This window comes from Sparassis crispa (genome assembly GCF_003851025.1).
Source record: "Sparassis crispa DNA, contig_000003F, whole genome shotgun sequence".
Lineage (NCBI taxonomy): Eukaryota > Fungi > Basidiomycota > Agaricomycetes > Polyporales > Sparassidaceae > Sparassis > Sparassis crispa.
In genome coordinates, this window is record NW_020939750.1 from 1059048 (window position 1) to 1086260 (window position 27213).

Below are 27213 nucleotides of genomic sequence, written 5' to 3' on the forward strand. Positions count from 1 at the left end.
GCAGATAACACGTCTGGGGCAGTTTGATAGAGCCCTCCTACCTTACAGTTAGCGCCCGTTAAGCGCCGGATAAGCGACAGACCATGGGCTAGGTCTGTGCCGAATCAGGCGAAGCTTGAACGTCCTCCTTCATAGGCATGCACATCTCAGAACTAGCATGAACACTGTATAGTAATGCTGTAAATACCTCTAGAAACATTTTAGCACCACAGGAAGAGCCCGAGCATATTTTCAGCCAGATTCCTTGACATTTTCACTCAAAGTAGCTGGCTTAATGCATTTCCGGTGCTCCTTTGTGTCAGCGCGAGCTCAGAGTATCCGGGCCATCTCAGAAAAGCTTCAGAGGTTCTCGGGAACTCACTCCCGTCAAATCTCCTCAAAATATACATGTAAACTGGGCATAGAGATCAAAAGTCGCGCTCGATGAGTGGGCAGGCACATAATTAAAGAAGCACGTAAGCGAGGCTTCTCGAGCGGCTAACGGGCGCTAACTGTAAGGTAGGGCTCTATCAAACTGCCCCAGACGTGTTATCTGCGGTGGTAGGGTGCGATGAGATAACCGTCTGGGTACGAGACCAGGTTTTCTGGTGCAGAGGTGGGAATCCGCTTGTGAAGCATCAGATTCGGATGAAAAAAGCGTCACCTGAGCGATTCGAACACTCGCGGGCAAAGCCCAACCGCTTCTCAGCTAAATAGCAGGCGATCCCGTTAACCACTCCGGCAAAGTGACCTAAATTCTAGGGCGCCTGGTTGTATTAGATTATTCTTGGCCTTCGGCGTGATCTGGCGGACGGATACACTCTGTAGAGGACGCCAAGGCGTCACTATCATGTCTCGTCGGAAGTCTCGCATTCGAACTCCAAGCACTCCAGGTAGTAAAATTGCGACAAATGCACTGGCACCGCTGTTCTCTCGGATCTCACCTAAAGGCCAGCTCCGCTGTCGCGTCCTTCTGGAAGACCAGATCTTGCTGTTCGAAGTTTGTGTACCTCCCCGACGCGCGGCTGTACTACCGCTAAACCTCACCTAGAACTTCCTGACTGCCAAAGAATGCAAGGATATGGTTAGCTTCATAGAGTCTCAGCCATTAGAGCTTACCCTGCTCAAAAAGAAGGGAGAGGCAGAGCGAGTGAATTGTGAGTATGCTGCGCCATCATCATACCTTGTCGTCGCGTGGTAAGGTAATCTCTGGCGATCCCCAGATAGAATGTCCATGGTCTCTGTTGAGATTGCGCAGAGACTCTTTGAATTGTTGGAACCGCATCTTCCTGAATTTCCATATCCCGTTTCTGCGAAGCGAGCGAACGATCCTGACAGACGCAGGGTTCATTCCCTGAATTCGAACATTCGTCTCTACAAATACACTCCCGGACAGCACTTCGGTCCTCACTATGACGACTCCGTGCGTGATGCTAGAACAGGCGCGAAGTCCGAGTGGACTCTATTAGTCTATCTCTCGGGTGTAGAGGATGGTGTCGAAGGCGGAGAAGTACGTCTTTCCTCATTTTGCAGAGACAATTCAATTATATCACTCTTTTTCGACAATTCTCTCAACTTTGTAGACTTTATTCTATCGAGAAGGGAAGAAGATGCCCGCGGAAATCATCACTGCACCGTTGACCCGTGGAACGGCACTACTGCATCGGTACAGCCATCTAATGCACTGTTCTGGGGAGATTTAATGACATCTCTGCCAGGCATGGGTGTGAATGCCTGCTTCATGAAGGGTCTCGAATTGTCAACGGTATCAAATACATTCTCCGCTCTGATTTGATGTTCAAAGACTGAGTAATCTGGGATTCATTTTCTCTCGTGATATTCTTGTATGTTTTTTTTTCAAGGACTGTATACCATGTTAGTAATGTGTTTGATTTGCAGCAATAAGTACCACAAAAGTTTGCGCCAGGTGACTACATTCACAGCATGCTTCGGCGTGACGCGACAGACAGCGGGTTACCTCCCACCCTTTGACTTCCTCTTCTTCAAGGGTATACCAGCTTCAACGACATCATCGTCCCTGTCTCTATCATCTTTTCCGCCACCCTCTACCCTCCTCCGTTTACGGCCATGTAACCCATTGGCCGCCTGCTCCTTCATTTCGTGAATGGCAATCCTCCCCGCCTCGTCCACTCGCTCTCTCAGCAACGCGATCTCTTCATTATCGGTCGGCCAAAGATCCATCTTCTTACCCGTCGCAGCCTCGATGCGCTGTATCAGCTCCACGTCGTACTGTGTGACGAGCGTGATTGACTTTCCCGACCGCCCAGCACGAGCTGTACGTCCGACGCGATGGATGTAGTCCTTGGAGTGTGTCGGGATGTCGTAGTTGATAACCGCGTCCACAGATGGGATGTCCAGTCCACTGAGTCGACTCGAGCAAATCAGGGGACTGTATCACCACGGGAATTCGTACGAGCTTACCGACTGGCGACGTCCGTGGCAACAAGCACCTTTCGACCACCACTCTTGAACTTTCCCAGCGCACCGAGACGTGCACTCTGACTGAGTTGACCATGCAGCGGTACCGCAGGAAACCCTAAAGTGCGCAGAATAATAGACAGCCTATGTTGATCAATGAGATGTGAAGATGACTGCTGCTTAAGCTGCACGAAACCGACCGTTGCGCGTCATGTACTGTTCTCGTAAAGATTATGATAGAATTTTGTGCCAGGGTATTCGCCAGATAGATGAGATGTACGTCTTTTTGGACCAAGGGAATGAAAAGATAGTATTGCAATAGCGTTGATACGGTGGAATACCTGAGGGTGGGAGAGGGTTAGCTCAACTGAGAAAGCCTTCATATATGCGAGTACTCACTTTTCCGATACCTCCACCCGAACCGGGTTGGACAAACTTGCTCGTTGCAATTTGGCGACTTTCGTGGTCATTGTGGCGGAAAAGAGGTACGTTGTGCGCTCCTTGGGGATGACTTTCAGAATTTTATCGATAACAGGCCCAAAGTCCATGTCTAATAGTCGGTCGGCCTCATCCAAAACCTGACAAGTCTGGTAAAACCACATGCACAAGCAAAGCGGTGAAGAAGTGTACCAAAAACTTGAGACCCCGAAGACTGAACCCCTTCGTGTTCTCTAAGTGGTCGTCGAGCCGACCTGGGGTGGCTACGATGATGTGCGGCCTCTTCGCGAGTGCGACAGCCTGCGACATCCTGTCCATTCCGCCCACAATCGTCGCACACCGCACCCCGATCGCAGAACCGAGACTCTCAAACTGCTGAGAGATCTGATATGCAAGCTCCCTCGTCGGCGCCATGACACATGCGAAGAGCCCCTTGGGCTCCTCCCAGAGCTTCTGAAGGATGGGCAAGGCAAAGGCCGCAGTCTTGCCTGATCCTGTCGACGCAACGCCGATGATATCTCGTCCTTGGAGAGCATGGGGCAAAGATTCGGCTTGGATTTCGGTGGGAATTGTGATGTTGAGCTGCTGGAGAGCTTCCAGCAGGGGGTCAATAAGCCCAAGTGATTTGAACGTCGGAACGGGCTCGGGCGACCGTGCAGCGGATGTATTGGCTTCCTCAGGAGAAGGCATGTTTACACCAGAAGGACCAGATAGGTGATACTGTAAGACGCCAGATGCAGAGCAGCAGAATTAAAATAATTGAACTTGTACTAGGTCTGCTTTTACTTAAGTGCAGACAGCAGAGGGTGACTGCGAGTGCAGACTCAAATTGCGATTGACTCTCACGGTACTCAATCTCGAAATCGATCGGGATCTCTTGGCCAGTGCATCTCACACAAATTCCTATACCTGTAGTACATTACTCCAAAGCCCCATCGTACACCAATGCGTCACGGATGCCAAGGATCAGCAGCAGCACCCCCTACTCCTGCAGTGAGGAAAACAGGAGTGCCATCCTGGTCTACAAAAAAGCAGTCTTCCAGACGCACACCGACCTACCGCAGAGAAGATCCAGTTAGTGCCGTGACCGACAGAAAGACCTTATAGACACTGACCTGTTCTTCTATGTAAATGCCTGGCTCGTCGGAGAAGGTATGCCCTGTCAAAATTATATCGCCCGAACCACCGCGTAAGTAAGGTGATTCGTGGACCTCCAGGCCGATGCCTGCGATATTATGTTTCATGTTGCAGATCATATCGTCATAACGAATGAGTATTCCAACGCACCATGTCCGAGCCTATGTGTAAAATATTGTCCATAGCCCTGCAAGGAGAGCGTTTCGCGTGCGGCTCGGTCCACTTCCGCGGTGATGGAGCCGTTGCGAGCGGCAGTAATCGCGTTTGCTTGAGCAGAGTGCACGAGACTCCAAAGTCTCAAGTGCGTTGTGTGAATTGTAGAACCAGCCAAAGCAAAAGTCTACAGAGCCATGGTTCAACTCACTCGAAGGACGCGAGATCGCTAACGACCATACCCTCGTGACATCGCTGTTATAACCATGCAGTGAACCGTCACAATCGATCAGGACAAAATCGTGTGGGCTGAGCACGCGATCTGTCCCACTTCCATGGGGTAGCGCCGCGTTCTCTGTTGCAGTGCTTCAACGAGAAGTCGCCAGCCTCACAGTTAATGATAGGGACCTACCCCCAAAGAGCGTAATTGCGCCCACGTTGTGTAAGCCTGCACTGGTAAGTGCACTGATTATTAGTTGGCGAGCTTGCGATTCGTGCATGCCGAAGTACATCTTGTCACGGACAGCTCGGATGGCTAGAAGAGTTACCTAAGGAAGCAGCGTTGAGATATATACAAACGTGGTGTGAAAGTGCCTCGATCCTAAGTAACCGTCTCACCTCATTGACACACTTCATGATCTCAAGCTCTTCCTTGCTCTTCCTCTCTCTCAGATGTCGAACCTCCACAGGTGCGGTGGATACTCTGAACTGCGGAGCTGCTTTCTGTAGGCCATCCGCAACGAATGATCTGACATTATCGTCAACGAAGATCGGGCCTCCGCTGAATAGCCGAATTGCGGAAATTGCAACCTCGAAGGGGTTTGCGTCTTCCGGCCAAGCAGGATAGGCGATGTCAGAGGCGCTTGGAATCGGCAGAAGTTTTGCACGAGTGGCTTCGAACGAGGGAGTGAGTATTGACATTCTCGGAAGAATCGTGCCTTCTGCATCAAGCTCGGGCGAAACTATCAGCAATAGCGGCCTCTCAGATAGCGACCAATGTGCTCCAGACAGGTTGGCAAAGAAACCAGCGCTTGCACCCGGCTCTGCAACGTATGCCGATGCGTTCAGCGAATAAAGTGTTCGAGCGAGAGATTGTTGGCGCGCGTAGAAGGAGCTGGCAGAGATGGGAGAGATGTGCGCACAATGGCTAGAAAGATGGGAGAACTCCGGATCGGCACCAGAAAGAGACGACGGGGAACCCAGTGGGCGGACATGACGATAGGTCATGGTTATAATGATTTGGACGAAGATGCAGAGTACGATGAGCTGGAATTCAGATCAGAGACAGGTATGTGGAGTGTGCCATTGCAAGTCGTGCGACTCACTGCCGTCGAGCGATGTGTCGGCTTGTTTTGGGCGACACCGTCGCCTGTCCTCTGCTTATGAGAACTCTTGTAGTCCATCACAACCGACCCCCTGTATGATAACAATCCACTGGTCAGGGAAGCTCAGCGGCCTCGTCGAGCTTGAGAGGCAACTGCAAGCGACGCTATCATCTCGCCAGCCGGCAACCCATTCCGATTCACGTGACCGCGAGCTGCTCTCGACGCGAGTTATCAAGGGGTATGCACCGGCAGATTCCGAGACACAGGGTAGGGGGGGGCTCCGAGGTCCTTAACTGAGAATTATTTTTACTTATGAAATGGGCGGCAGGAGGTAAGTAAGGGTCTCCTGCAGTAAAACCATACACTCAGTAGCTGAAAGGCACCTTTGATGATGGTCTACGGAGTGTTTGCGCAACTTGCAGGGGTGGGCTGCTCGGAGGTGGCGGCGGGCACGGGCGCTACCAGATGTGATGTCGGGTCACAACGATGACTAACAAGGTGACCTGCATCACGTAAGCCTAGGATTACCATCTCTATATGGCAGGTGCCTTCTATATATGGACCGTGGGAAGTTCCCACGGGGGGGGGGGGGGGAGGGGGTCCTGGGGGGGCTTAACCGGATTTTCTGACCCTGTGTCTAGAATCCGATTTATGCATGCCCCTTGCGAGTTATAGGAGCAAAGCAGTATAACCTGTTCTTCAACGATGGAAGACACAGACACACTCCTGGCGCTCTTGTCAAGTCTGCTAGATCATCCCATCTCTGATCACGCTGTACTGCTGGATGCGCTCGTGAAACATGACGGGAATGTCGAGAAAGCTGCCCGTTATCTGTCGCGGGAAAATATGCGAGGAAAGCGACAAGCGCAGAAGCGGAAGAGGACGGCCTCATTGGATGACTGGCTGAGCCCATGCACGTCAGAAGCGTCTCCGTCTGGCACGCGTAGCAAGAACACGTCTAAGCTGCCCTCGAAACGCGCTGCTGCCGCAAGCTCTGCTTCTGCCAAGAGCGTCCAAGATGATTTAATACCCTCGTCGTCCACCCGTAGAGCATCTTCTTCGTCTCACGGCAAAACTTCCCGTGAGACATCTATATCTCTCTCGGGATCTCCATGCAAGGTCAAACCTGTTACGAACAACGAGTTCATGAACATCCTTCGTCATCCTAATTCCAGTAATTCGTCCAAGCCAGTACCTCCCAAATTTCCGCCACTCACGTTAGGCACGCCCGTGCTTGTTTCTGATCACACGCCATGCACATTACATCCTTCTATCTTACCGTCGGAGCTTGCCTGCCGGTGCGTGTGCTCAATAATGCGCTCATGAAGGACTCGTGACCCTTCATTGGTGCAGGTTATTTTACACCATGATGAACGAGAGCCGGGACTGGAAGAGAAATAAATGGTGGCTGTTTGACCGCGTAGTTGAAAGCCCGCATCGGACGTCATTTTATGCTCGCGGTCCGGCTTCTGGAACAGAAAGTCCTGATCTTCAAGAGGCTGCGCAATATTGGTGCGCATCAAAATTCACTCTCTAGACTGGCATCTCTATCTGATTCCTCCATTCACAGGTATAATGGGCGTCCCACGGCCCCTCCTTCAGCATTTCCTCCTGCCATGGAAGAGGCATGCGAGATCATCGAGCGAGTGGTGAACGGAGAGATGGGCAGACGCAAGCGTTTTCCCTTGGAATGGGGCGGCGCTCCTCCAGACATAGATAATCCAGCAGAGGTTATCTTGTGGCGAGCAAATGTAGCTGCCGCGAATCGCTATGAAGGTACCAAAGAAAGCGTAGGATTTCACTCGGATCAATTGACCAACCTGGGGCCATATCCTACCATTGCGAGCTTGAGTCTTGGTACTGTCCAATTCACCAACTCGAGAGTGCCTTCTAATTATTGACTCTAGGTACCAGTAGAGTGTTTCGCTTGAGAGAGGTGATACCCAGTAATGAAAAAGATAAACGCAGTGCGAGGACGTACAACATTCCGTTGCAGCATAATTCTGTACGGCTTTCATCTGCCCCTATCCGTTCGCGTGCTGCAGTCAGATTTAACGCGTATTCCCTCCAGTTAGTCATCATGCATGCATCTTGCCAAGAAACATTCAAGCATGCTGTACCTCCCCAAAATACCATTGACCTCTTCCACCCTCCGTTCCCTCCCCCTCCATCGTTATTCTCACCCGAAGATGTTGAGGTGGCCTCTTCAAATTCACGGATCAATATCACGTTTCGATTCTATCGCCCGGATTATCGTGCAGAGCTGACTCCACGGTGTCGGTGTGGTGTGCCGTGCATCCTCCGTCCGGACATGAAGAACCGTTACACGGACAATAAAGCCACCAGCGGTACGAGTGGCGAGAGGAATGCGGAACCGCCAAGCACCAAGAAAGACATCGTCGCTAAGTATTGGTGGACATGTTATGCTGGAGCACAGAATGAGGGGAAGGGTTGTAACTTTTGGAAGGTCATGGATGTGACGGCGGAGGGGAGAGGTCCGTTTGTGGAGATTTGACCTGAGATCGTGGCCATCCAGGCTGGTTCACTGGATTGGATCCAGAGATCCTTTCCCAACTTTTTTTGGGCTTTATGCCAGCATATAACGTGGACCTCTCAAATTATTTCTTGACTTATGTAGTGCGGTCGGAAATATTATAACCGAGCGCCCGATGGCTGGCAGCCGACAAAGATGTCCCTTCCTTCGCCTTTGGCACGTCTAGTGAACACACTCAGTGCATCCTTGCACTCACTACTTACCGATCCTCATTACTTCTATGCCCTCGCTACTCTCGTGGTCCTTGGAGATGCCGTTCTCACCCAGCTTATTATCCGCTTCGTGCCATGTCAGAGACTGCCCACTTCCTTGAGCGGAAGACGTTCTAAAGCTGGATATCTGCAGATACTGAGATCGACTGGGAGACGTACATCTACCAGTTGGAGCTATACATGAAGGGCGAACGGGACTATGCCTTGATTTCGGGCCCGACAGGTCCCATCGTGTACGTCCCAGCACCGACAAGCCATATTTGCACCTCGTGAAGTTTCTTTAGGTATCCAGCGGGACACCTGTATGTCCACCGTCTCCTGTATGCGATCACAGATTCCGGGAAGAATTTGGTAGCGCCTCAGGAAGTCTACTCGTTGCTTTATATCGCACTCCTCGCAATAACGTGCATAATCTACCGCCAAGCTGGTGACGTGCCGAACTGGATCCTGTTATTACTACCTCTCAGCAAAAGACTGCACTCCATCTTTGTATTGAGACTCTTCAATGATTGTTGGAACGTTTTCTTTGCGCATGCTGCTATTCTAGCATTTGGATATGGCTGGGATATTCCCGGGATTTTGCTGCTGGGGTGCGTTCCTACCTTATGTTCCGATTACACACCGCTTATTTTTGCCCTGTTCAGTTGTGCAATGTCAATCAAGATGTCAGCACTTCTCTATCTACCGGGACTCGTAGTAGTCCTCTTCAAGAGACGCGGCTTCCTGTCCACTCTCGCTCACGTCTCTGCTCTCGCCTTGACTCAACTGGTCATCGGCTTACCCTTTCTGTGGCAATATCCATTGTCATACCTCAAGTATTCTTACCAGTTTTCTCGCACGTTCTTGTACAGATGGACGGTGAATTGGAGATTTATTTCGGAAGAGACATTTCTTAGTTCTGCGTGGGCAAAAGGCCTCCTAGCCGGCCATCTAACGACACTCGTCGCCTTCGGGTTATTCAAGTGGTGCAAAGGTGATGGTGGGGTATGGTATGTAGTGAGTCGAGGTTTGCGTACACCCCTCCAACGCCCTCCGGTTCCTCCGGTAACAGCAGACTGTAAGTCGCGTCCCTTTTCTGAACGTGCGATCCACTCATTTCTTTCTAGTCGTCACCACCGTTCTCTTCACGTCAAACTTGATTGGAATATTATTTTCACGGTCACTTCACTATCAATTCTACTCTTGGTATGCGTGGCAGCTGCCATTCCTAGCGTGGAGGACGAAATATCCTGTTGTCATCAAGTGAGTCCAGTAATTTAAGTCTTGAACTACGCCAGATACCCATATTTTGATGCGATAGACTTGCTATTCTTCTCGCGATCGAATATGCGTGGAACGTTTTCCCCTCCACTCCGTTATCCTCGAGCATTCTGTGCGGAGCGAATATGCTGTTGGTGGTCGGGTTGTGGTTCGGCTATCCTGAAGGGAAGAAGGACATCGTACATAAATCAGAGTAGTTACGCAGGCATGTCCTCTAATTAACATATTGTGGAGGTTTTGTAGTGGTGAACTCAACGACAGTTTCGTTTTCATCACTACACTGAACGCCTGAAAAGGAAATATCATCTGATCCGCACCGAACAAGATTCTCTTGTAGGTCACATCTACTGGACTTACCACATCGAACATGGAGCCTAGAATTGCTACGCTCGAGCGCAAGACGAATGAGACAGAGATTAAGGTTTCCATAAACCTAGATTGTCAGCCCGGGACAGGGAATGTGCAGGAGATATCTGTCTCTACGGGCATCGGTTTCCTAGACCATGTAAGCCTTCTCCAGGACGACTTAAGACCCCTGATATCCTGACTTCGGTCGCTTTCTCAGATGTACCATGCACTCGCTAAGCATTCCGGAATGTCATTGACGATGAAGTGCAAAGGCGATCTCTGGATAGATGACCATCACACTGCAGATAAGTGCTTCTCGAATTCTTACAGCATCGTCTAGAAAATATAGCCTGAGTTATCGCCTTATTTACAGGACAGCGCGATTGCACTGGGTACCGCCTTCAAGCAGGCACTTGGAGAGGTCCGAGGCATCCGTCGCTACGGCACAGGCTTCGCCCCACTAGACGAGGCGAGCCGCACAGCATCCGAAGCGTCGCGCACTGCTCACTTCTCTGGCAGGCCCTCTCGCGCGCGGTCATAGACATATGCTCCAGACCCTACTGCGTGACAGATCTCGGGCTCGAGCGGGAAAAAATCGGCGACCTCTCTACTGAGATGTTGCCCCATATATTTTACTCGTTCTCTATCGCCTCTGGGGTCACACTGCATGTCGATGTCTTGAAGGGAGAGAACGACCACCACCGGTATTTTTTGTGCTCCTTTCAGCAGCTCTCCTCGGATGGTGACCGTCGGTTACAGGGCGGAGTCGGCCTTCAAGGCAGTGGCACTCGCGATCCGCCAGGCGATCGAGAGGACGGGCGGGAACGATGTACCAAGTACGAAGGGTGTATTGTAGGAAACCAGGATACTCGAAACGCTTAGTGTGGTGCAGTATGTAGCAGTGTCAGATCTATCGTGTTATCTAGAGTATTTATTCTTCGTTCACACAGTCACTCCGTCATGATGACAGAGTCCGTGCCAGACCGACAGTCCAAGCCCCATAGTGAAGTCAATACATGTCTTGTGCGTCAACTACTTCTACAACGGACAATGCACGCGTCCTAAAGTACAAACACTATATCCGAGCATAATAAGATATTATAGGCCATCTATCTCAGTATCTCTCTCTGGGCCCTTCACAGAGAGTCTCGAGAAAGACCTTCAGATCATCCTTGTTGATCTCCAAGACACTCGTGTCAAATGACCCATGGCGGGTGCGCGCATTACAGCGATCTTTCGCGTCCAAGAACGCAAGGCCGAACTCGCTAGAGCGATCCACAGTCAGCTTGATACCACCGCTCCGTTCGGCAGTTACTCACTTCTTGCGGATCTCGCCAAAGTCCAACGCGCCCATAACGCCGACGACGATATACGTCCCCGACTTCTCGTTCAGGCACGCGAGTACGAGCGGCAGACCCTTGCGCTTGCTGCGCGAGTGCGCGAGGGTCGTGCCCGGCAGCTTGTCGCGGAGCGCCTCGACCAGCCACAGCGCCAGGCGCTGCAGGACGCCGGGGTGCGCGAAGAGCGCAAGGTCTGGGCCCTGTGTCAACACGACTACGCGGTGCCCGCGCAGAGAGCGAATGTCGTGCTTGTCGATGATTGACGAGCCCTGGCGGATGATGGCGCGGTGGAGGGACATGGAAAGCGGCAGTGCTTCGCGCAGACGAACGATGCTGACGCACAGGCCAGAACGTCAAGGTCCCTCAAGACACGTATAACGAGAGGAAATACTCACTCATTCAACGCATCGTACGCTGTCCAGAAATTCCTGACCAGCCACTGAGGCGCAGCGTCGTCCACGTCCTCGCCCGCGTCGTCTGCAGCATCGCCCGCGGCGCTCTTCGTCTTCGACATGCTCACCATCGCGCCGGGCGGCACGTTCTCCCGCTCATCGTTGCGTCTTCTCTCCTTGCCTCCCTCCCAGAGCCGCCCGCCGCCAAACCACTCTCCGCCATTACGCGCGCCCTCGACCTCGATCTCCATGCGCACCCCGCTGGCCACGTCCAGCAGCGCAGAGACAGCCTCGACGGCATCTGAGGCAGATAAGGGCTGGCAGCGGTACCCGAAGCACCGCGCGAACGATGGATAGGACAACTCGACGAGCCCATATTCCGGCGCGATCTGGTCGAGCTTGTTCCGTAGCGAGAGCTTCAGGTCCTTCGCCATGTGGGGATATGGCTGCTGTGTTTCTGGAATGGAGAACCTAAGGCATTGCACCGATCATTGGTCACGGCTGAGCAACAGCGGATGAGATGAGACTCTACGCACCCCATCTTCGCAAGCAGTCCGGTCAACCGCTTCCTGCCGCGGTCCCTCCAAATGCCGAGCTTCCCCGCGACATAGCTGGAATGGTACATCGCGTCGTAGAGGTTCCAGTGCCGGAAGAGCAGGAACCGCAGCTCGTCTGCGGCGTACACCGACGTGTCATCCGGGTGCTGGGATTTGAAATCGTGGTCTTTCAGTGCGGAGGCCGGCGGCGGGGGGTTAAGTCGCGCGACCTCGTCGTAGTATATTGAGTGGTACTTGTCATAGTCATCGCGTGAGATGCGAGAGGTAGTGTACTGGAAGGTGAGGCCCAATATCGCGAGCCTAGGATGAGATATTACATATCAGCTCGAGTGGATTCCCAGTGCGACAAGATGTACCAGAGCAGGTCGTTGTCTACACGCTCAAGGACGGTAGCGAGAATGTACATCGTCCCTGATGCGCTCTGGCCATGCCATGTACCAGATGCGTAGTGTTTTTCTATTCGCGCTTCGTGTTGGACGCGTTCCTCCGAGTGCATCTTCCGCCTCTAGTGAAGGCAGGTTCATTGAAATCCAGATTTTCGAGAGAGAAATGTCATGAAGAGATGTACCTTGGGGGCTCTGGGCGATGTCTGTTCTCCAAGTGATTTCCTCTTGCCGGAAGGGCTGCCATCTTCATACTCAAGCTCTTCCTCTGCCTCGTCTTCCGAATCTGAGCTATCCTCGTCTGAGTCTGGTTCGGGTTCATACTAGGCGCACAAGCCGTATGATCAGGGTGGGAAAGTAAAGGACGAAATTGGTGGGTTACCATGAGAGCTTCCCAGGCCTTCCGCTCTTCTTGTAGATTCTCTGCTCCGCCGTCGTCCCACACCACTATCCGCTCCCCATTCTCGCCACCTCCAAAGATACTGGACAAATTCTGCGGCCGGAAGGAGTCGATGACATGCACTGAGACTTGTTTATTGAACTCGCCGAACCACATATCCGAGGGCAGATCGAGGATGGCGCCCATGTTCAGGAGGATCAAGCTGTGCAGCTAGGCCACCACGATATCAGTTATTACGAGTGGTCGTACTGTACAGGTAGATACACACGTCTAGATACGCCTCCAGCTCCTTCTTTACGCGTTCGAGTTCAGCATGTCCAGAGACTGGTATGATGCGGTACATGACGTCGTCCTGCTTGAATAGGTCTGCCAGCATGTGGGCCGCACAGAGGGCGTCGACGTCGGGAGCGACAAGCATGATAACGGACGAGGCCGAGGTGGTGGGTGAGCGACGATGAGTCGCGAGGACCTTTGCGTATGCCTCGGCATAGGATGGTCGGGATGCTGAGGCGAGATGGGGAGGGGGAAGATAGACCATGGTGATCAGTGGCCGAGAGACGAGTACTGCGAGCGGATGTTGACCAGCAGAAGGGAGCAGTCACGGCCTCTAGAGTCACGTCTGGCCGAACCGTGACCGCGGCTTCAACAACGCGTCGACGCGTCTTTTCACACCACGCAACACGTGACCAATCGCGTCTGTGGCTGAACGTTGGGAGTGGGGATCATTATTCAACGGACCCATACCTCTACCATCTTGTAGAATATTGTAACCTAATTAGCTAGAACCAGCTAGTCTTCTCCCTCACATCCCTCCTCTTCCCTCGGATGCCCCACACTCCCCAATTCGTCTTCACCATCACCCGCGGGTCGAAGTCCGCGACCTCCCACTTCTCGCTCCCAAACGCGTTCTGCCCGGGAGTGATCACCCAGTCGAACTCCCCAGCCACTTCGGGTGCAGTCGAGAGTGACTTCACATCGCGCTCCACATCCGCAGGGGAGAACCCTGTCACGAAGATCGGGCACTTGCTCGCCAGCAGCAGCGGCATCACCGGGCCCCATTCAGTAGGGGACGCAATCTGCAGAAGCGGCTCCCCGGTCGCCTCTGACACCGAATTTGGCGACGGGAACCCGAATCCAGGGGAGAAGAAGAAGAAGCAGTCAGTGTATGGGTCGAACGTCTCCTGGAAATGGTTGTGGACGTCAATATAGTTCGCCTGCATGCCCGTAATAGTAAGCTGAGGGGTGTAAGGGACCGTGTACGAGGGAATGCCATATTCCTGGATGGATTCGCGCGTACGCTTGAGACGTGCTATCGGCGCAGGCGTGGGGGGCTCGTAGATATTGGGGACATAGACGGGTTTTTCGTCGGAGGCCTTTAACGCTCTTTCCTCCTCCACTTTAGGTGTTGCGGGCGCGGGCTCGGTTGATGCATCAGTAGCAGCGGATTGTGCCGAGTCTGCTTTGCTGTCCGTGGCAGATTGTGCCGAATCGCTCGCAGGCTGCTGTGTTGGCTTTTTTAAGTCCTCAGCTGGCCTGGGTAGAGACACCTGTGGTCCGATGAAATACAGGTGGAAATGTGCCGAGGGGAACAGTAAGCACAATTGTTCCCAGACATGCGGCGGTAACGAGGACTCTGCTCGAGCACCAAGCACGAATATCCTCATCTGAGGCTTGTCTGCGGACGCTTCTTCCGTCTCAGGAGCGCCCGGTGGGACATGCAGGGTTGTGCGCAGCGCTACACACCGTGTCAAGTCTCGCAGGAAAAATTGGTGGAATGTTCATCATACCTGCTAAAGATCGACTACCCTCCGGCGTTAGCCGTTGATTCCGCAATGTCAGTCCACTGAACTGATGAAGCACCGACCCAATCGTGAGTGGGTATGTCAGCAGCTTGCTGGCATGTCTCCGCGAACGCTCAGTGTCCATTGAAGGGAATTCACGGGTGTACCAGAAGACATCCCAGTTCGCAAAAGAAATGGCCGCCTCGGAGTCCTGCTCTCCTACGTAGGCCATCAGAAGACGATTTGTAAACTAATGTGGACACAAATCCTCACCAGGCAGCTCAAACTCCCGGAGCCTCCGCCCACTGCGCAGATCATGATCGTCCTCATTGACCTCCCGCAATCGGCTGCAGTACTTCTTGTGCTCCTCGTCCTCCCGCCAGTGCTCCTCGGAACAGTGCGTCGGCCACCCGCAGTCCGGACACTCAAACTTGACCGCGCGGGGAGCAGCCTTGCTGTGCGCGTGAGTTGCGCTGTGCTCAGAGGCGCACACCGGACACGGCGCAAGCTTTTGTATGGCCTCTCCTCGCGCGCGGATGGCGGGAAAGGGCGACTGCGAGAACGAGTGGAAGAGGTCGTCCTGGCTGAGGACGGGCGCCTTCTCCTTGGCAAACTTCCCAGCGGGCTTCGGTTTCTTGAACCAGCCAAAAAGAGTGCGGGTGTGGTGGCGCGGTGCGAGGCTAGCGGGTACGCATGGGCGGGCGCTGCTGTGGGTGAGGAGACGGAGGGACGCTCGCTGGGTCGTGGGTCGGAGCAGCATTTGGAGACTCGTCGATGGGCGCTTGTGACCGAAGCAGACGGTAGCGCCGGGCGCGTGAATCGTGCCGAGGGAGTTGCGCATCTCTCGTCCGCGTCCTTCTGGACGCTCGTCTTCATTCAAACTATTTGACTCTGCTAGTAAATGTTCGCACTGGGAAGGGGCTCCAGAACATTGCTGAGTGCTGCCCGGCCGGCCGATGCTGTCTCGTCCATCTTTTGCCGCACTTATGCGCTTTCGAGGTTTCCGGAACGCCGCCCTGGCACAGGCAGAATACGTTCTGAGGCATCCTTGAACGATATCAGGTCGCGGGAGAATTCTGGCCGGCGGGGACCTATCAACGACGAGCTTCCTACCTACGACCGGTCCCCCTTGTGGGAGGCCAGCAAGAGAGCTCCCGTCAGTGACCCTGAGGCTGGACTGAAGAGGCTGCTGCTAGACAACAATCAGCTCGTCATTACGAGGTATCTGTGTTCTGCTGCGCCTCCGTCGAGGATACTCTCATGTTCGCAGACAGTTCGAGATGCTCAATATCTTCATTGGGTTCGAGCAATCGAATCGATATGTGATTTGTCTGTAGCAAGCCTTTTCTGAACCTATCCCGTCTCTTTGACTGGAACTTTGAACAGCGAACGAAAGGGAAGACACTCTCGGCTTCATTGCTGAAGAACCCCGCGGTTTCCTCTCCACCTTCTCGCGCCAGATACTCCGCACGCATAGGCCGTTCCGTGCGTTGGTTATGGATGCGGACGGGAACCCCGTCCTATGGGTGTGTAGCCGCGTGGAAGGTGCTTCGATCTCTATCTCTCACCTCTCGCGCATCGCAGCTCCGACGGCCATTCCAGTTTATCAACTCACGCATGTACGTTCAGCGGCTGAAGGATCTTCACGAGTACACTTCCCAGGGCGAGCCGGTCCTCGACACCTTTGCGGAGGTCCAGCAGCGCTGGCATCTGTGGCGTAGGCGTTATGACTTATTTTTGAGGTTCGTGCCCCGGTCTCGTCAATACGTCGGAGCTCAAGCGGTACCACTGAGCTAGGGATGAGAAACGCCGTATCCTTTCAAAAGATGACCTGTTCAAACAGGTGGCGCGTGTCGACGAAGGATTCTGGGCTTGGGACTTCACCATTCAAGATTCCCGTGGAGAAGAAATGGCTACCGTGAATCGAAGGTTCCGCGGATTCGGGCGCGAGGTCGGTTATTATACTCGTCAAGTTGACTTACTCGATTTACTTGTTCTCTGTACAGCTATTCACGGACACAGGTACATTGCTATCTCTGTACTGTCAAGTGATGGATGAGCGCTCATGTGGATGCCATCTCGCAGGTCAATATTTCGTTCGCTTTGGTCCCATGCCCCAAGATCCCGACGATCCCACACCTCGTGCACCTTCGATTGTGCGTGATATAACGTTGGATGAACGTGCTGTGAGTCATCGCGCTCCCTCAGTTGTTCGAGGAATTAACTGATGATGTTGCATAGCTTGTGCTTGCGTTGGCTGGTCAGTACTCATGCGCGCGGATGACTGGTATTCTTCGTACTGAATAATATGCTTGGCAGTCAACATCGATTTCGACTACTTCTCCCGTCATTCTGGGTGAGTCGCATTGCACCAAGAAGTGTAGAGAGAGGGCTGACTTGTGACAGTCATGGCGGAACGTGGTTTCCTATGTTCGACTCGTTTGGCGGTGACGCCTAGACTGACCTACCAGACTGAGCTCGCTTTTACCCCACAACCGAGTCGATACTTTTCACAAGTTTTCCCACTCAGTCCAGTGTGAAACCGAGTTCCGCAAATCTGTGTCCAAACCTGACTCGAGATAATTTCGGGAGCTCAGCTTACGACCGTCGGATATTACATGTTCAGACACAACACATATGTGTAAATTAGCTCAATACATTTTCTCACCTCCAGTTTCTTTCCTCGGGCGCCACTTCGATGACGTCTGAGCGCTTCTACGGGCAGCGTGATCACGTGCTGAGCGCCGACCGAGGACGCGAGGTAGACTTGTCGCAGGCGACGAACACGAGTCGGAAGATTCACCTCTCTACGCCGTCGACATGGCGGACACCAGGGACGCAACGTCCCCTACGGATGAAGGTAACATGTCGTAGGTTTTTGTAGTCATGTCTGACATTCTCATGACTTCCTGACCAGAATCGGCCCCGCTCCTTCAAGACGCGCAGCAACCACTGCCGAAGCCAACACTCCTCGAACGCATTACCTCGATAGTCCAAGAACCCTTCACGCCGCTGACGCAGATCCTCCTCATTGTCGCGCTTATCTTCCTCTTACTCAGTTCTGTCTTCATCGGCCTCTTCGCCGGAGCGCAGCACAAACTGAACGGCAAGCATGGCGGGGATGGAGAAGCCCCTCCGGCCAAGACAGTTACTGTCACAGCTACGGCGACTGCTACAGCCACGGCTACCGCCACTTCCACTTCTGTATCAACGTCTACTGTTGGTGCGCCTCCCCTTCCCACGGCTCCTCCAGCAGAGGTGCGTTCGTCATGCATTATCCACCCTTCCGACACTGAAGGGATCAACGCGTGTAGCCCTTGTGCTTGACTTCGGACTGCATCCTCCTCGCTTCGTCTGTTCTGTCGTCACTTGACATGACACAGGACCCGTGCGAGAACTTCTACGAGTATGCGAGTGTGTAACTTGCTGCTTGTTCTGCTGGCATCTACTCACCTCTTTCCCCCAGACGGTGGTTGGTTAAAGGAACATCCTGTTCCCTCCGACAAGGGGGCTTTTGGCCAATTTGAAGCCCTGTCACTTCAGAACAAACGTCTGTTGCAGCGGATTCTGTCTTCGGACTCGCCGTCGCGCTTTACTGAATTGTCCGCGTCTTATGGCGCATCGTACGATGATCAAATTCTCAAGAAGCTGCGCGGCTTGTACTCTTCGTGCTTGAATGAGGACAAGCTTAACGAGATTGGGACGGAGCCTTTGGCGAAGGTGACTAGCAAGATCCGGAAACTGTTGCGAGGCGAGACAACGGTGGTCGAGCTTGCTTCGACCGACAACAAGCCAGGGAAGGAGGGTCTGACCGCTGCGGTTGCCTATCTGCATTCTCGGGGTATGCCTTTTCTCTCGTAGCTTGGGGCACCTGTTAACTGACACTGGACTCCAGGTATCGACGCACTATTTGATGTGACTATCGAGGGTGACGTAGGTCAGGATCCCAACTTCATGGCACTTTGGTTTGGTCAGCCCGGGCTTGGCCTGCCTTCGAAGGTTAGTAAAGACGCGTCCGAATTAAAGCCTTCATCAACATGTTTCTTCAGGAATATTATGAGGAAGACGATGTTGTGGAGTTCTACCAAAATGTGCTAGAGCATCTCCTTGTGACACTGGCAGAAGAAGAGAAGGCACTTGAGATACGGCAGAATGCCCCAACTACATCGACTGTTCACGAAGAGCGTCTAAGAGTCTGGCCTCCCTGGCCATGGCCACCATGGGGTGGCGATGATGATGACCAAAAAGAGCCGGAAGACCCGATTAACCAGACAGAGAGAGCGCACGAATTGGCGATGAAGATTGTCAAGCTGGAGAAAGCGATTGCGAATGCCAGCCTGGATCTGTGCGTCTCTTACTTGCAAGATCGCGTCCGGGACTGACACTCACTGCCTGCGTCCACAGAGATGTCATACAGCAGGATCCATTTGCGACGTACAATCCTGTCCCGCTGGAGAACCTCACTTCCACTGTTCCACAGATTGACTTTCCCGCTTATTTTACGTCTTTCGCTCCCCGGAATTTCCCATCAACTGTCATATTGACTTCACCGACCTACGCGGTATCGCTGTCTGCAATTTTGAATGAGACTAGCACCGACACCATTGAGGCCTACTTCGTGACTCGCGCTGGACTTGGTTTTGCACCGTATCTTGGTGTTGAGACCGAGGCGTGGAAGGCAGTGCGAAGCCTGGAAGAGCGGCTGCGCGGTCTGAAGAAAGGCGCGATTGGCGACCGTTCCGAGTTCTGTGTCACACAAGTAGAGGAAACTATGGGCTTCGCCGCGGGAAGGTACTTTGTCAATGAGACATTTGGAGGCGACTCCAGGGAGAAGGGGACGAAGATTATCACCGGTCAGCCGCTTGGTGAAGAAGTCACATCTTTTGTACTCACGTTTTATTCCATGCTATTTTGTCAGACATTGTGAAGACTTTCAAGGCTTCGCTACCTCATATTGCATGGATGGACGAGGAGAGCGCCTCCGCTGCTGCTGGAAAGGTTCGTATCCTTGTCGCTGATGATATATGGCGCTCAACGTAATGTCGCTACCCAGGCTGATGCAATTCGCGTGAAAGTTGGCTTCTCATTGTCTCCTGATACTCGTGATCCACGTTCGATCGCGAACTACTACTCGCTTGTCACGATCCACAAAGATACGTTCTTTGAGAATATTGAGAGCGCCAGGTTTGTTCACTCCATCAGCTGTCCAGTACTGTCACGAGTTTGTCGATAATAATGTTCTACTCAGCGTGGACGAACAGAGACGTGCTTGGCAAAAACTGGGCAAACAGCGCGATCTCGACGAGTGGGAGATGTATCCCTCCATGGTGAATGCATATTTCAATCCTCCCGCTAACGAGGTATGGGAACATCGCTTATTCAGAGGATTGACTCTGAATTTCAATGTCTCCGTTTAGATCGTCTTCCCTGCTGGCATCTTGCAGCCTCCGTTTTTTTCCAAGGACTGGTATGTATTAATCTGTTCGTGGAACCTTGAGTGCCAGATCCTCATGCGTCACTCAGGCCCGGATACATGTCCTACGGCTCGTTCGGGCAGGTCGCTGCCCATGAGTTGACAGTGAGCCTCCGTGACCCACTGGCTTATTGTCTACGAATTGACTGCTTCATCAGCACGCGTTTGATTCTGCTGGTAGAATGTACAATCAGCAGGGCAAACTGGAAGAGTGGTGGACGAACGCTACCAGTGAAGGCTTCAACGTGAGGCAAGAATGCATCGTTAAGCAGTTTTCTGGTTAGCCCATCCATCCACCTCCCTACCCATTCGATAAGTGACACGTTTATGCTTTCAGAATATACTGTGGACGATGGGAAGGGCGGCACGGTTCATGTCAATGTGAGCAATGATTTTGCACTCTGAAAATTAGCATATGCTGATCGCGTTCCAGGGCAATCTGTGCGTATCACAACAGGGCTTCTTGGCGAATACCTGACGCTGTTGAAGGACATCCGGAGAAAACATTGGCGATTCGGGTACCATTCAAGCATATCGTGCATGGAAGGCCCAGTACAACGGTGCGACCGAGTTCCTGCTGCCGGGATTGAACTTCACTCGGTGAGTTCAGTTGTGTAATACTTGCCACCATCGGTCACCATATGCTCGTGATGCAGTGATCAAATGTTCTTCATCGCGACATCCCAGCATTGGGCACGCAACATCAAACCTGAGTCAGCAGTGAGTGCTCTAAAATTCTTAAAGGATGTGTTCATGACTATGAATGATCCCAGGTGGCACGCGTCCGGACTGATCCGCATTCGCCCAACCAATATCGCGTGGATGGTACTCTTTACAACATTCCTGAGTTTGCGACTGCATTCCACTGCTCGGCGACAGCCAAGGTGAGCTCATCTTCCCATCCCATCTCGTTCACACTACTGACTGTCGTTTTCTACACTTAGTTGAACCCACCGCAGGAAAAACGGTGCATTTTCTGGTAGAGAGCTTTTTGTAGATTGTTAGTATTTAAGAATTTGAAGGAGGTCGTCTCATTCATGCTGTATACACCATTACACCAATACGAAGGACGGAGGCTGGATCACGATTCACCGACCCGCTCCGGGGAGGCAGATCTGACTGAAGATCTTCGCTCCAGCTTGTCCTGGGCGCCAATTTGACTCGTAACTTATGCGGCGTGTGTGCTGAATCTGCTTGCATGAACTAACGATACTCCTGCTTCACAACCTCATGTCTGTGCACACCGGCACGTTAACCCTATAGCTGATCACTACTGTTTCTTCTAGACAACCACTTCTGCATTGCTGTGCCATGCAGCAAGCTCGTCAGTCCCTACGGCTTACCCCCCGCGGTGTACGCGCATCATCGAGCGCAGTGAATGTGGCTGTTAGTGGTACTGCGGCCTCTTTTTCAAAATGCTAACGTGGTGCAGCCTAGATCGCTAGGTAAATGGGAACGTCCGCAACCGACCTCGTCGGTCGACTCTGTGCCCGCTGGACCATCCACTCCACTACCAAAAGGCAGGAGTTGGGCGCGTCCAGAGCAACCCAGTTCTCCGTTAACCCCAAGAACGCCTGCACTGGATAAGTGGGAGCGTCGCGAGGACAGACGCAGCAGGGATCCAACTCCTCAGGTGTCGAGCTCCTCTATTCTTGAGAGAGAGAGAGCTCCTCCTCCTCATCAAGCACCCGGTTCAAGTTCTTTTCAGAGAGGGCCTGCTCCTCATCAAGCTGGCCCTGGTCCTAGTTTACCTTCACGAGAAGCGGCTCCTCATCAATCCTTCAATTTCTCTGTGTTGCCGCGGCGCCAGCAACAACGCCAGCGACCTCCCCGTGACACCAAATGGCAGAAGAGTGGCAATGGTGTTCCCATCACTTCACTGGGAAATATTCTCCGGAAGGATCGAATCCAGACTGATTTGGCCGGTGTGGAGAAAGAGAATACCGACGAAACTCTCGAAGAAGAGGAAGGCAAAACTACCCCTTCCATCAATGCAGGCGATGTAGCCGAACCTTTAGATGCAGATTCTGATGTTGCGGAGTATTCTCGTGCAGGAATGCATGCACGCCATGGCTGGAAGGAGAACGGGTCTATCGTTGCCAGAGCTAATAACCCACATCTTTTGCGTATGCGACCTGGAGTTCACACACCTACGTACAAGGAAAATAAACGGAAAGGGCTGAAGAATGCAAAACCGGTCAATCTCGACATATTCATTCCCAGTGTGGTCACCGTAGGGAACTTGGCTAGACTTCTTAATGTCCGTTTAGGTGAGTTAACTCCTTCATCTTTATTTATAAACTCGTAATTACCTGTCTCTAGACAACCTACGGCGCAAGATGATGAAGGTGGGCATGGAGGCGGAAGCGTCATATGATCATAGTATGTGGATGCGTGAACTCGGTGCCTCGGTAACCTTACAACATCAACGTAGTGCTAACGGCCGAGTATGCATCATTACTGGCGATGGAATACGGTCGCAATCCCGTCGTCAATGACGAGGCAGCTTTCGATATATACCCTCCGTACGTGTCTAGTCCGTCTTCCCGTGTATTCATGTTGAACTTCCGAATACAGAGCTGCACCAGCAGATCCATCGAGTCTTCCCTACAGGCCTCCGGTCGTGACCATCATGGGACACGTCGATCATGGTAAGACGACACTGCTCGACACCCTGCGATCTACGTCTGTGGCAAAGGCCGAAGCGGGGGGTATCACGCAGCACATTGGCGCGTTCTCGGTCCCAGTTCCAGCCAGCAGCGGTGAGAAGGGTCAGGCAAAGACGATCACCTTCTTGGATACTCCCGGGCACGCTGCCTTCTCCGCAATGCGCGCGCGAGGCGCGCGTGTAACTGACATCGTTGTGCTGGTCGTAGCCGCAGATGATGGTATCATGCCCCAGACGCGCGAGGTCGTCGAGCTAATCAAGAAGGACGATACGACCGTAGTTGTCGCTATCAACAAGGTGGACAAACCCGGAGTTGACGTAGTGCGTAGTCCGTCATTTTGGTCTGTGCGTTTATTGATATAGCCCCTGTTGCAGAGCAAGGTCGAGAACGCGCTGTTGGCTGAAGGCCTCCAGCTGGAGACTTTTGGTGGCGACGTTCCTTCAGTACAAGTTTCCGGTTTGACGGGCCAAGGCCTTGACCAGCTTGTGGAAACCATCTCATTACTCTCAGAAATGAAAGACCTTCGAGCGGAACGCGAAGGCAATGTGCATGGCTACGTGATCGAGTCGAAGCTCCAGAAGGGCCTGGGGTAAGGACGTTTCTCAGATTACTGTCAACCGTATTGATGAGATATCCTAGACCTGTCGCAACAGTCCTGATAAGTCGCGGTTGCTTGACGTCAGGTGCCTATATCATCTGCGGAATGAGCAACGCGAAAGTCCGCCTACTGACTGACTCGAACGGCAAGAATGTGAAGGCCGCTTATCCTGGGACGGCCGTCACTGTTTCGGGGTGGAAGGAGTTGCCTCATGCTGGTGATGAAGTGCTGCAGGGGACCGAATCGGAAGTCAAGAAAGCGTTAGAAAACCGTATACGCAAAACCGAGATGGATGCTACGCTTGGCGATATGGAAGCTCTAAACGAGCAGCGTCGCTTAGAAAGAGAGCAGAAGGAAAAGGACGAGAATGGTGACGAGGACGTGAACAATGCGGAGGCTGGTCCTGCGAACAGCAATGACGGTCCGAAGGAGCTGAAGTTGGTGATCAAGGGTGATGTCAGCGGAAGTGTGGAGGCGGTTGCTGGTGCACTCGAGGGTATCGGGAACAAGGTCGCTCGTGTCAAGATCGTTGCTACCGGCGTAGGGGACGTCACCGAGTCGGACGTTCTGAGGGCGAAAGCTGTGAACGGTAAGGGTGCTAGTTCGGTGAGTTGCCTGAATCTGACAAGTCATCGTGACAGGTGCTGTCGTCGCTTTTTCTGTGAACACGCCTCGCAGTGTCCAAGCCGAGGCAAATTCTCAACAGGTCCCAGTGTTCTCCTCGGCCATCATCTATCGTCTGATGGACACCGTGAAAGAACGCGTCATCGCGTTGCTTCCTCCCATCATCGAGAGGCGCGTTACTGGCGAAGCGACCGTACAGCAGATCTTCGACATTCAAATGAAGGGGAGGCAAACGAAGAAAGTCGCCGGTTGTCGTATTACAAACGGTCTGGTGGAGAAAAACAAGCTAGCTCGAGTGGTCAGGAATGGAGACACCGTTCACGAAGGCAAGTTTATTAACCCACTTGCTCTGGCAACGCCTACTCATACTTATTCTCTCCTTAGGACGCCTTGAAACAATGAAGCAACACAAAAAAGACATTACAGAGGCGACGAAGGGGACGGAGTGTGGACTGGCTTTCGAAGGATGGGATGACCTTCGCGAGGGCGATATGATACAGATGTACCAGGAAATAGAGAAACCAGGTACTTTATAATGGGATTAATGCATTCAGGTACAACACTTTCTGTATTATGCAATCACGAGGATGCCTTTCCACTCATGATGCTCTAGATTTGTTGGATTCGTCCAGAATCAGATCCTTCCCGCCAATTGTGCCAGTCCTCCCACTGACACCAAAGGTCAAGCTAATGCCACCCAGGTTTCTGTCGGTCTTCTCGAGAAGGGTCCAGCTCCTGGTATCTTGCTTCTTGAGAATCAACTCCACCTAGCGAGATCGATATACCAGAGATCGAGGTGAAAAAAAAAGAGCCTTACCTTCGTCCCATAGTACTTGTAAGAAGATGCCTCTGGGTCAACTGGACCGAATAGCTCTATGGATTTTCGGAAACGCTTAGACGCGGGAAGGTAAAGATCAAGCTGGATCTGCATGACCGGGAGTCAACAATCCACGAATCATTCTGAGGTGAAGTAAACGCACTCTGCTCTGCTCTATCCGGACAGAACTGCGGTCTTTGTCAACTTGCTTCGCGAAGACGGATACATGCACCTCAGTAGGAGTCTGGTAATGGTCGATTCGGCAATCCGTGAATTGTTCAGTCTGTTCAGTTTTACACATAGATCGTGAAGCTTGTGCAACCGACATAAGAAAGTACTTACTGTATCTTTAACACTCGACTTGGGGACGAAGACATGTCGTCCCGTTTTGCAGCCCTGGATCTTGAGGAATTCGTCGAACTCAAGGACCCGCCTTTTGCAGCAGAGGTAGCCCTTACGACGATTGAATGAGGTTGATTGTCTATGCACTCAGAAGAATATCAACTACCTTACTACCTTCCCGGAAGATGGGCTAGAGACGAGGTCGTCGATTTGTTAGAGATCTGACCAACGAGATCAACGTCGAAAACTCACAGGCATCGGATGGTACGCACAGACCGTCCCCGGACCATTCCCTATTCGGTTGACTTCGTCGCTCTCGAAAATCGCCTGACATCCGTTGTGCCTGCACTTTGTACCTGAGGGAACCGTCGCAGCTAGATCCTCCTCCTCTTCTTCGGTTGGGGCAGGTTTTACGGCGGAGGGCGATGCTACGGTAGCCGTGAAAGCCTCAGATCCAGATGGTTTAGAGGTATAGATCTCCTTTCCAGCTTGCGAGTCGGCCATTTTCAGATTCACATTTGCGGACGGTTTTGGCGCCTCTGTCTTCACAGCCTCATCTGTATGGAATCCCGTAGTGCAGCCCTGGATAGCTAGTGAAACAGTGCACGCAGCACCAGGAGAGTACGCTCACTGGTATGTTCATGAATTCATCGAAATCTAGTACCGGCTTGTTCGAATCGGAACAGCACGACCAAGACTTCAACCCTTCATGGAAGACAGGTCCACCTGAGTGATATGTGCAACTCTCGGTCGTGTTGTTAGCAGCGTCATATTCCTGACCACAGCCCTTGTGAGTGCAGCGCGGCATGGATGAAATTATTGATAGGGTGCACAGGCAACGTGCAAGCCGCAAGTATACGGTAACGTGACGCGCACGATCGAATCATATCGAAAATCCCAGAAAATCCAAGACGCGTCTAATTATGACATGCACATATGGAGTGAAGGTAGCGAGGTTGCTGAATCGTTCGAGATATGGTAGTGGATCAGCTGCATACATATGCAACAGACAGGGAAAAGGTCGAACTAACGGCAGAAAACCTTGTGTAAGAGTAGTCGAATACTAAGTTTTGGACGTCAATGGTGAAATAGCGGGAACGAACGACGGTGCCGGGCACCATGACTGTCAGAGTTGACAGTACTTGCGATGTCAATGGATAATGTACAGGTGCGGCTCAGGAATATCACCCAATGCATGGAGAGCATAAGAAGGGGACAAGCAGACGTCTCAGTTCGAGTGAATACGCACGGGGGGCTGACACATTTTACAATTACCAGATGTTTGTTAGGAAGCCACTGGCAGTGACAGAGTCTGGCTGGGATATGGGACATGAGATAATATTTTTCTTGGCGAAATAGACGGAATATTCAGAACGCCCCCGCGGGAAAACAAACCCCCCTTCCCCCGGAACTGCTGAAGAGAAAAATGCGAAGACGGAAATACCGTATCAAAGAAATGTCAATGGCCGCCAACGATAGCGTCAACCACTGACACCGAGTACCGCGCGTCATTGCTCACCGTGCCGCACAGGGTGGACCGCGTCTCCGGTCATTAATATTGGAGACGACGAGCAATGGCCGGTCGATGCATTTAGGTGTGTACCATCTCTTTGGCAGTGTACGACGAGATGCCCACTTCATACAAAGCTTTTTCAGCTCACCTTAACGATGGGGCACCACTACTCGACGTGGTAGGCGATGAGCGACACCCGATGAACGACATCGAACACACCGACCAACGCTAGCACCCGGCCAATGCGTGCGCCCTCACTGAGCTCGACAGCGGACCCAGGGGACCGCTATTAAACATTGACAGGTGAGCGTCTTCGATTTTTTAATCACGAAATTACCATAAGCAGGGGGGGGGGGTTTCTAGGCGTAAACCGGGTTTCTGAATAGACTAATCCGAAATAGACAGCATACTATCTGCCACTTGAGGAAGTTGCTGTGGAAACCCCAGAAATTACAGCAGTGAAGGGAGAGAGAGGAGGC

At 52.4% G+C, this 27213-nt stretch overlaps 12 protein-coding genes and 1 non-coding gene across 13 annotated transcripts; 7 read left to right on the top strand and 6 right to left on the bottom strand.

Annotated features, from left to right (window-relative positions):
- Positions 1-637: 637 nt before the first annotated feature.
- Positions 638-730, bottom strand: SCP_t0404150. Its single transcript is given in 2 exon segments — positions 638-682; positions 694-730. It is a non-coding gene; the product is annotated as a tRNA-Ser (tRNA).
- A 99-nt stretch (positions 731-829) lies between these two features.
- Positions 830-1788, top strand: SCP_0404160 (hypothetical protein; the record flags this gene model as incomplete). The annotated part of the gene is made up of 5 exons (XM_027757150.1): positions 830-979; positions 1031-1136; positions 1203-1489; positions 1563-1645; positions 1698-1788. The coding sequence occupies 5 exons, from the start codon at positions 830-832 to the stop codon at positions 1786-1788; spliced, it is 717 nt and encodes a 238-aa protein (XP_027612951.1).
- A 165-nt stretch (positions 1789-1953) lies between these two features.
- On the bottom strand, positions 1954-3546 carry SCP_0404170 (ATP-dependent rRNA helicase RRP3; the record flags this gene model as incomplete). The annotated part of the gene is made up of 5 exons (XM_027757151.1): positions 1954-2362; positions 2422-2562; positions 2619-2759; positions 2818-2996; positions 3049-3546. The coding sequence occupies 5 exons, from the start codon at positions 3544-3546 to the stop codon at positions 1954-1956; spliced, it is 1368 nt and encodes a 455-aa protein (XP_027612952.1).
- A 260-nt stretch (positions 3547-3806) lies between these two features.
- SCP_0404180 (Uncharacterized peptidase) lies at positions 3807-5549 on the bottom strand (the record flags this gene model as incomplete). The annotated part of the gene is made up of 7 exons (XM_027757152.1): positions 3807-3911; positions 3972-4081; positions 4144-4333; positions 4389-4501; positions 4559-4694; positions 4765-5412; positions 5472-5549. The coding sequence occupies 7 exons, from the start codon at positions 5547-5549 to the stop codon at positions 3807-3809; spliced, it is 1380 nt and encodes a 459-aa protein (XP_027612953.1).
- Positions 5550-6176: 627 nt separating this feature from the next.
- Positions 6177-7986, top strand: SCP_0404190 (Imidazoleglycerol-phosphate dehydratase; the record flags this gene model as incomplete). Its single annotated transcript, XM_027757153.1, has 5 exons — positions 6177-6769; positions 6825-6983; positions 7042-7328; positions 7379-7476; positions 7543-7986. The coding sequence occupies 5 exons, from the start codon at positions 6177-6179 to the stop codon at positions 7984-7986; spliced, it is 1581 nt and encodes a 526-aa protein (XP_027612954.1).
- Positions 7987-8160: 174 nt separating this feature from the next.
- SCP_0404200 (Dol-P-Man:Man(5)GlcNAc(2)-PP-Dol alpha-1,3-mannosyltransferase) lies at positions 8161-9694 on the top strand (the record flags this gene model as incomplete). Its single annotated transcript, XM_027757154.1, has 6 exons — positions 8161-8314; positions 8371-8470; positions 8522-8827; positions 8882-9294; positions 9344-9479; positions 9538-9694. 6 exons carry the CDS (start codon positions 8161-8163, stop codon positions 9692-9694), a joined length of 1266 nt encoding a protein of 421 aa, XP_027612955.1.
- A 170-nt stretch (positions 9695-9864) lies between these two features.
- SCP_0404210 (Imidazoleglycerol-phosphate dehydratase) lies at positions 9865-10701 on the top strand (the record flags this gene model as incomplete). Its single annotated transcript, XM_027757155.1, has 5 exons — positions 9865-10002; positions 10063-10154; positions 10224-10314; positions 10365-10549; positions 10605-10701. The coding sequence occupies 5 exons, from the start codon at positions 9865-9867 to the stop codon at positions 10699-10701; spliced, it is 603 nt and encodes a 200-aa protein (XP_027612956.1).
- A 258-nt stretch (positions 10702-10959) lies between these two features.
- On the bottom strand, positions 10960-13455 carry SCP_0404220 (Cell division control protein 45 homolog; the record flags this gene model as incomplete). Its single annotated transcript, XM_027757156.1, has 8 exons — positions 10960-11110; positions 11165-11518; positions 11581-12048; positions 12114-12434; positions 12491-12639; positions 12703-12840; positions 12900-13127; positions 13186-13455. The coding sequence occupies 8 exons, from the start codon at positions 13453-13455 to the stop codon at positions 10960-10962; spliced, it is 2079 nt and encodes a 692-aa protein (XP_027612957.1).
- Positions 13456-13696: 241 nt separating this feature from the next.
- SCP_0404230 (Protein MSS51, mitochondrial) lies at positions 13697-15539 on the bottom strand (the record flags this gene model as incomplete). The annotated part of the gene is made up of 3 exons (XM_027757157.1): positions 13697-14652; positions 14705-14917; positions 14972-15539. 3 exons carry the CDS (start codon positions 15537-15539, stop codon positions 13697-13699), a joined length of 1737 nt encoding a protein of 578 aa, XP_027612958.1.
- A 60-nt stretch (positions 15540-15599) lies between these two features.
- SCP_0404240 (Phospholipid scramblase family protein) lies at positions 15600-17156 on the top strand (the record flags this gene model as incomplete). The annotated part of the gene is made up of 10 exons (XM_027757158.1): positions 15600-15919; positions 15969-16027; positions 16085-16224; positions 16283-16440; positions 16496-16649; positions 16705-16720; positions 16784-16884; positions 16940-16958; positions 17018-17054; positions 17105-17156. 10 exons carry the CDS (start codon positions 15600-15602, stop codon positions 17154-17156), a joined length of 1056 nt encoding a protein of 351 aa, XP_027612959.1.
- A 362-nt stretch (positions 17157-17518) lies between these two features.
- SCP_0404250 (Metalloprotease) lies at positions 17519-21154 on the top strand (the record flags this gene model as incomplete). The annotated part of the gene is made up of 19 exons (XM_027757159.1): positions 17519-17558; positions 17616-17956; positions 18013-18112; positions 18165-18539; positions 18594-18697; positions 18748-19043; positions 19103-19551; positions 19617-19696; positions 19752-19882; positions 19947-20058; positions 20116-20165; positions 20222-20276; positions 20330-20450; positions 20509-20552; positions 20605-20612; positions 20661-20771; positions 20828-20891; positions 20945-21055; positions 21116-21154. 19 exons carry the CDS (start codon positions 17519-17521, stop codon positions 21152-21154), a joined length of 2631 nt encoding a protein of 876 aa, XP_027612960.1.
- Positions 21155-21482: 328 nt separating this feature from the next.
- On the top strand, positions 21483-24598 carry SCP_0404260 (Translation initiation factor IF-2, mitochondrial; the record flags this gene model as incomplete). The annotated part of the gene is made up of 9 exons (XM_027757160.1): positions 21483-21557; positions 21604-22441; positions 22494-22553; positions 22606-22696; positions 22749-23160; positions 23215-23429; positions 23480-24027; positions 24080-24388; positions 24447-24598. The coding sequence occupies 9 exons, from the start codon at positions 21483-21485 to the stop codon at positions 24596-24598; spliced, it is 2700 nt and encodes an 899-aa protein (XP_027612961.1).
- A 63-nt stretch (positions 24599-24661) lies between these two features.
- SCP_0404270 (chord-domain-containing protein) lies at positions 24662-26029 on the bottom strand (the record flags this gene model as incomplete). The annotated part of the gene is made up of 7 exons (XM_027757161.1): positions 24662-24829; positions 24880-24987; positions 25043-25162; positions 25222-25332; positions 25388-25411; positions 25474-25803; positions 25853-26029. The coding sequence occupies 7 exons, from the start codon at positions 26027-26029 to the stop codon at positions 24662-24664; spliced, it is 1038 nt and encodes a 345-aa protein (XP_027612962.1).
- Between the last annotated feature and the right edge of the window lie 1184 nt (positions 26030-27213).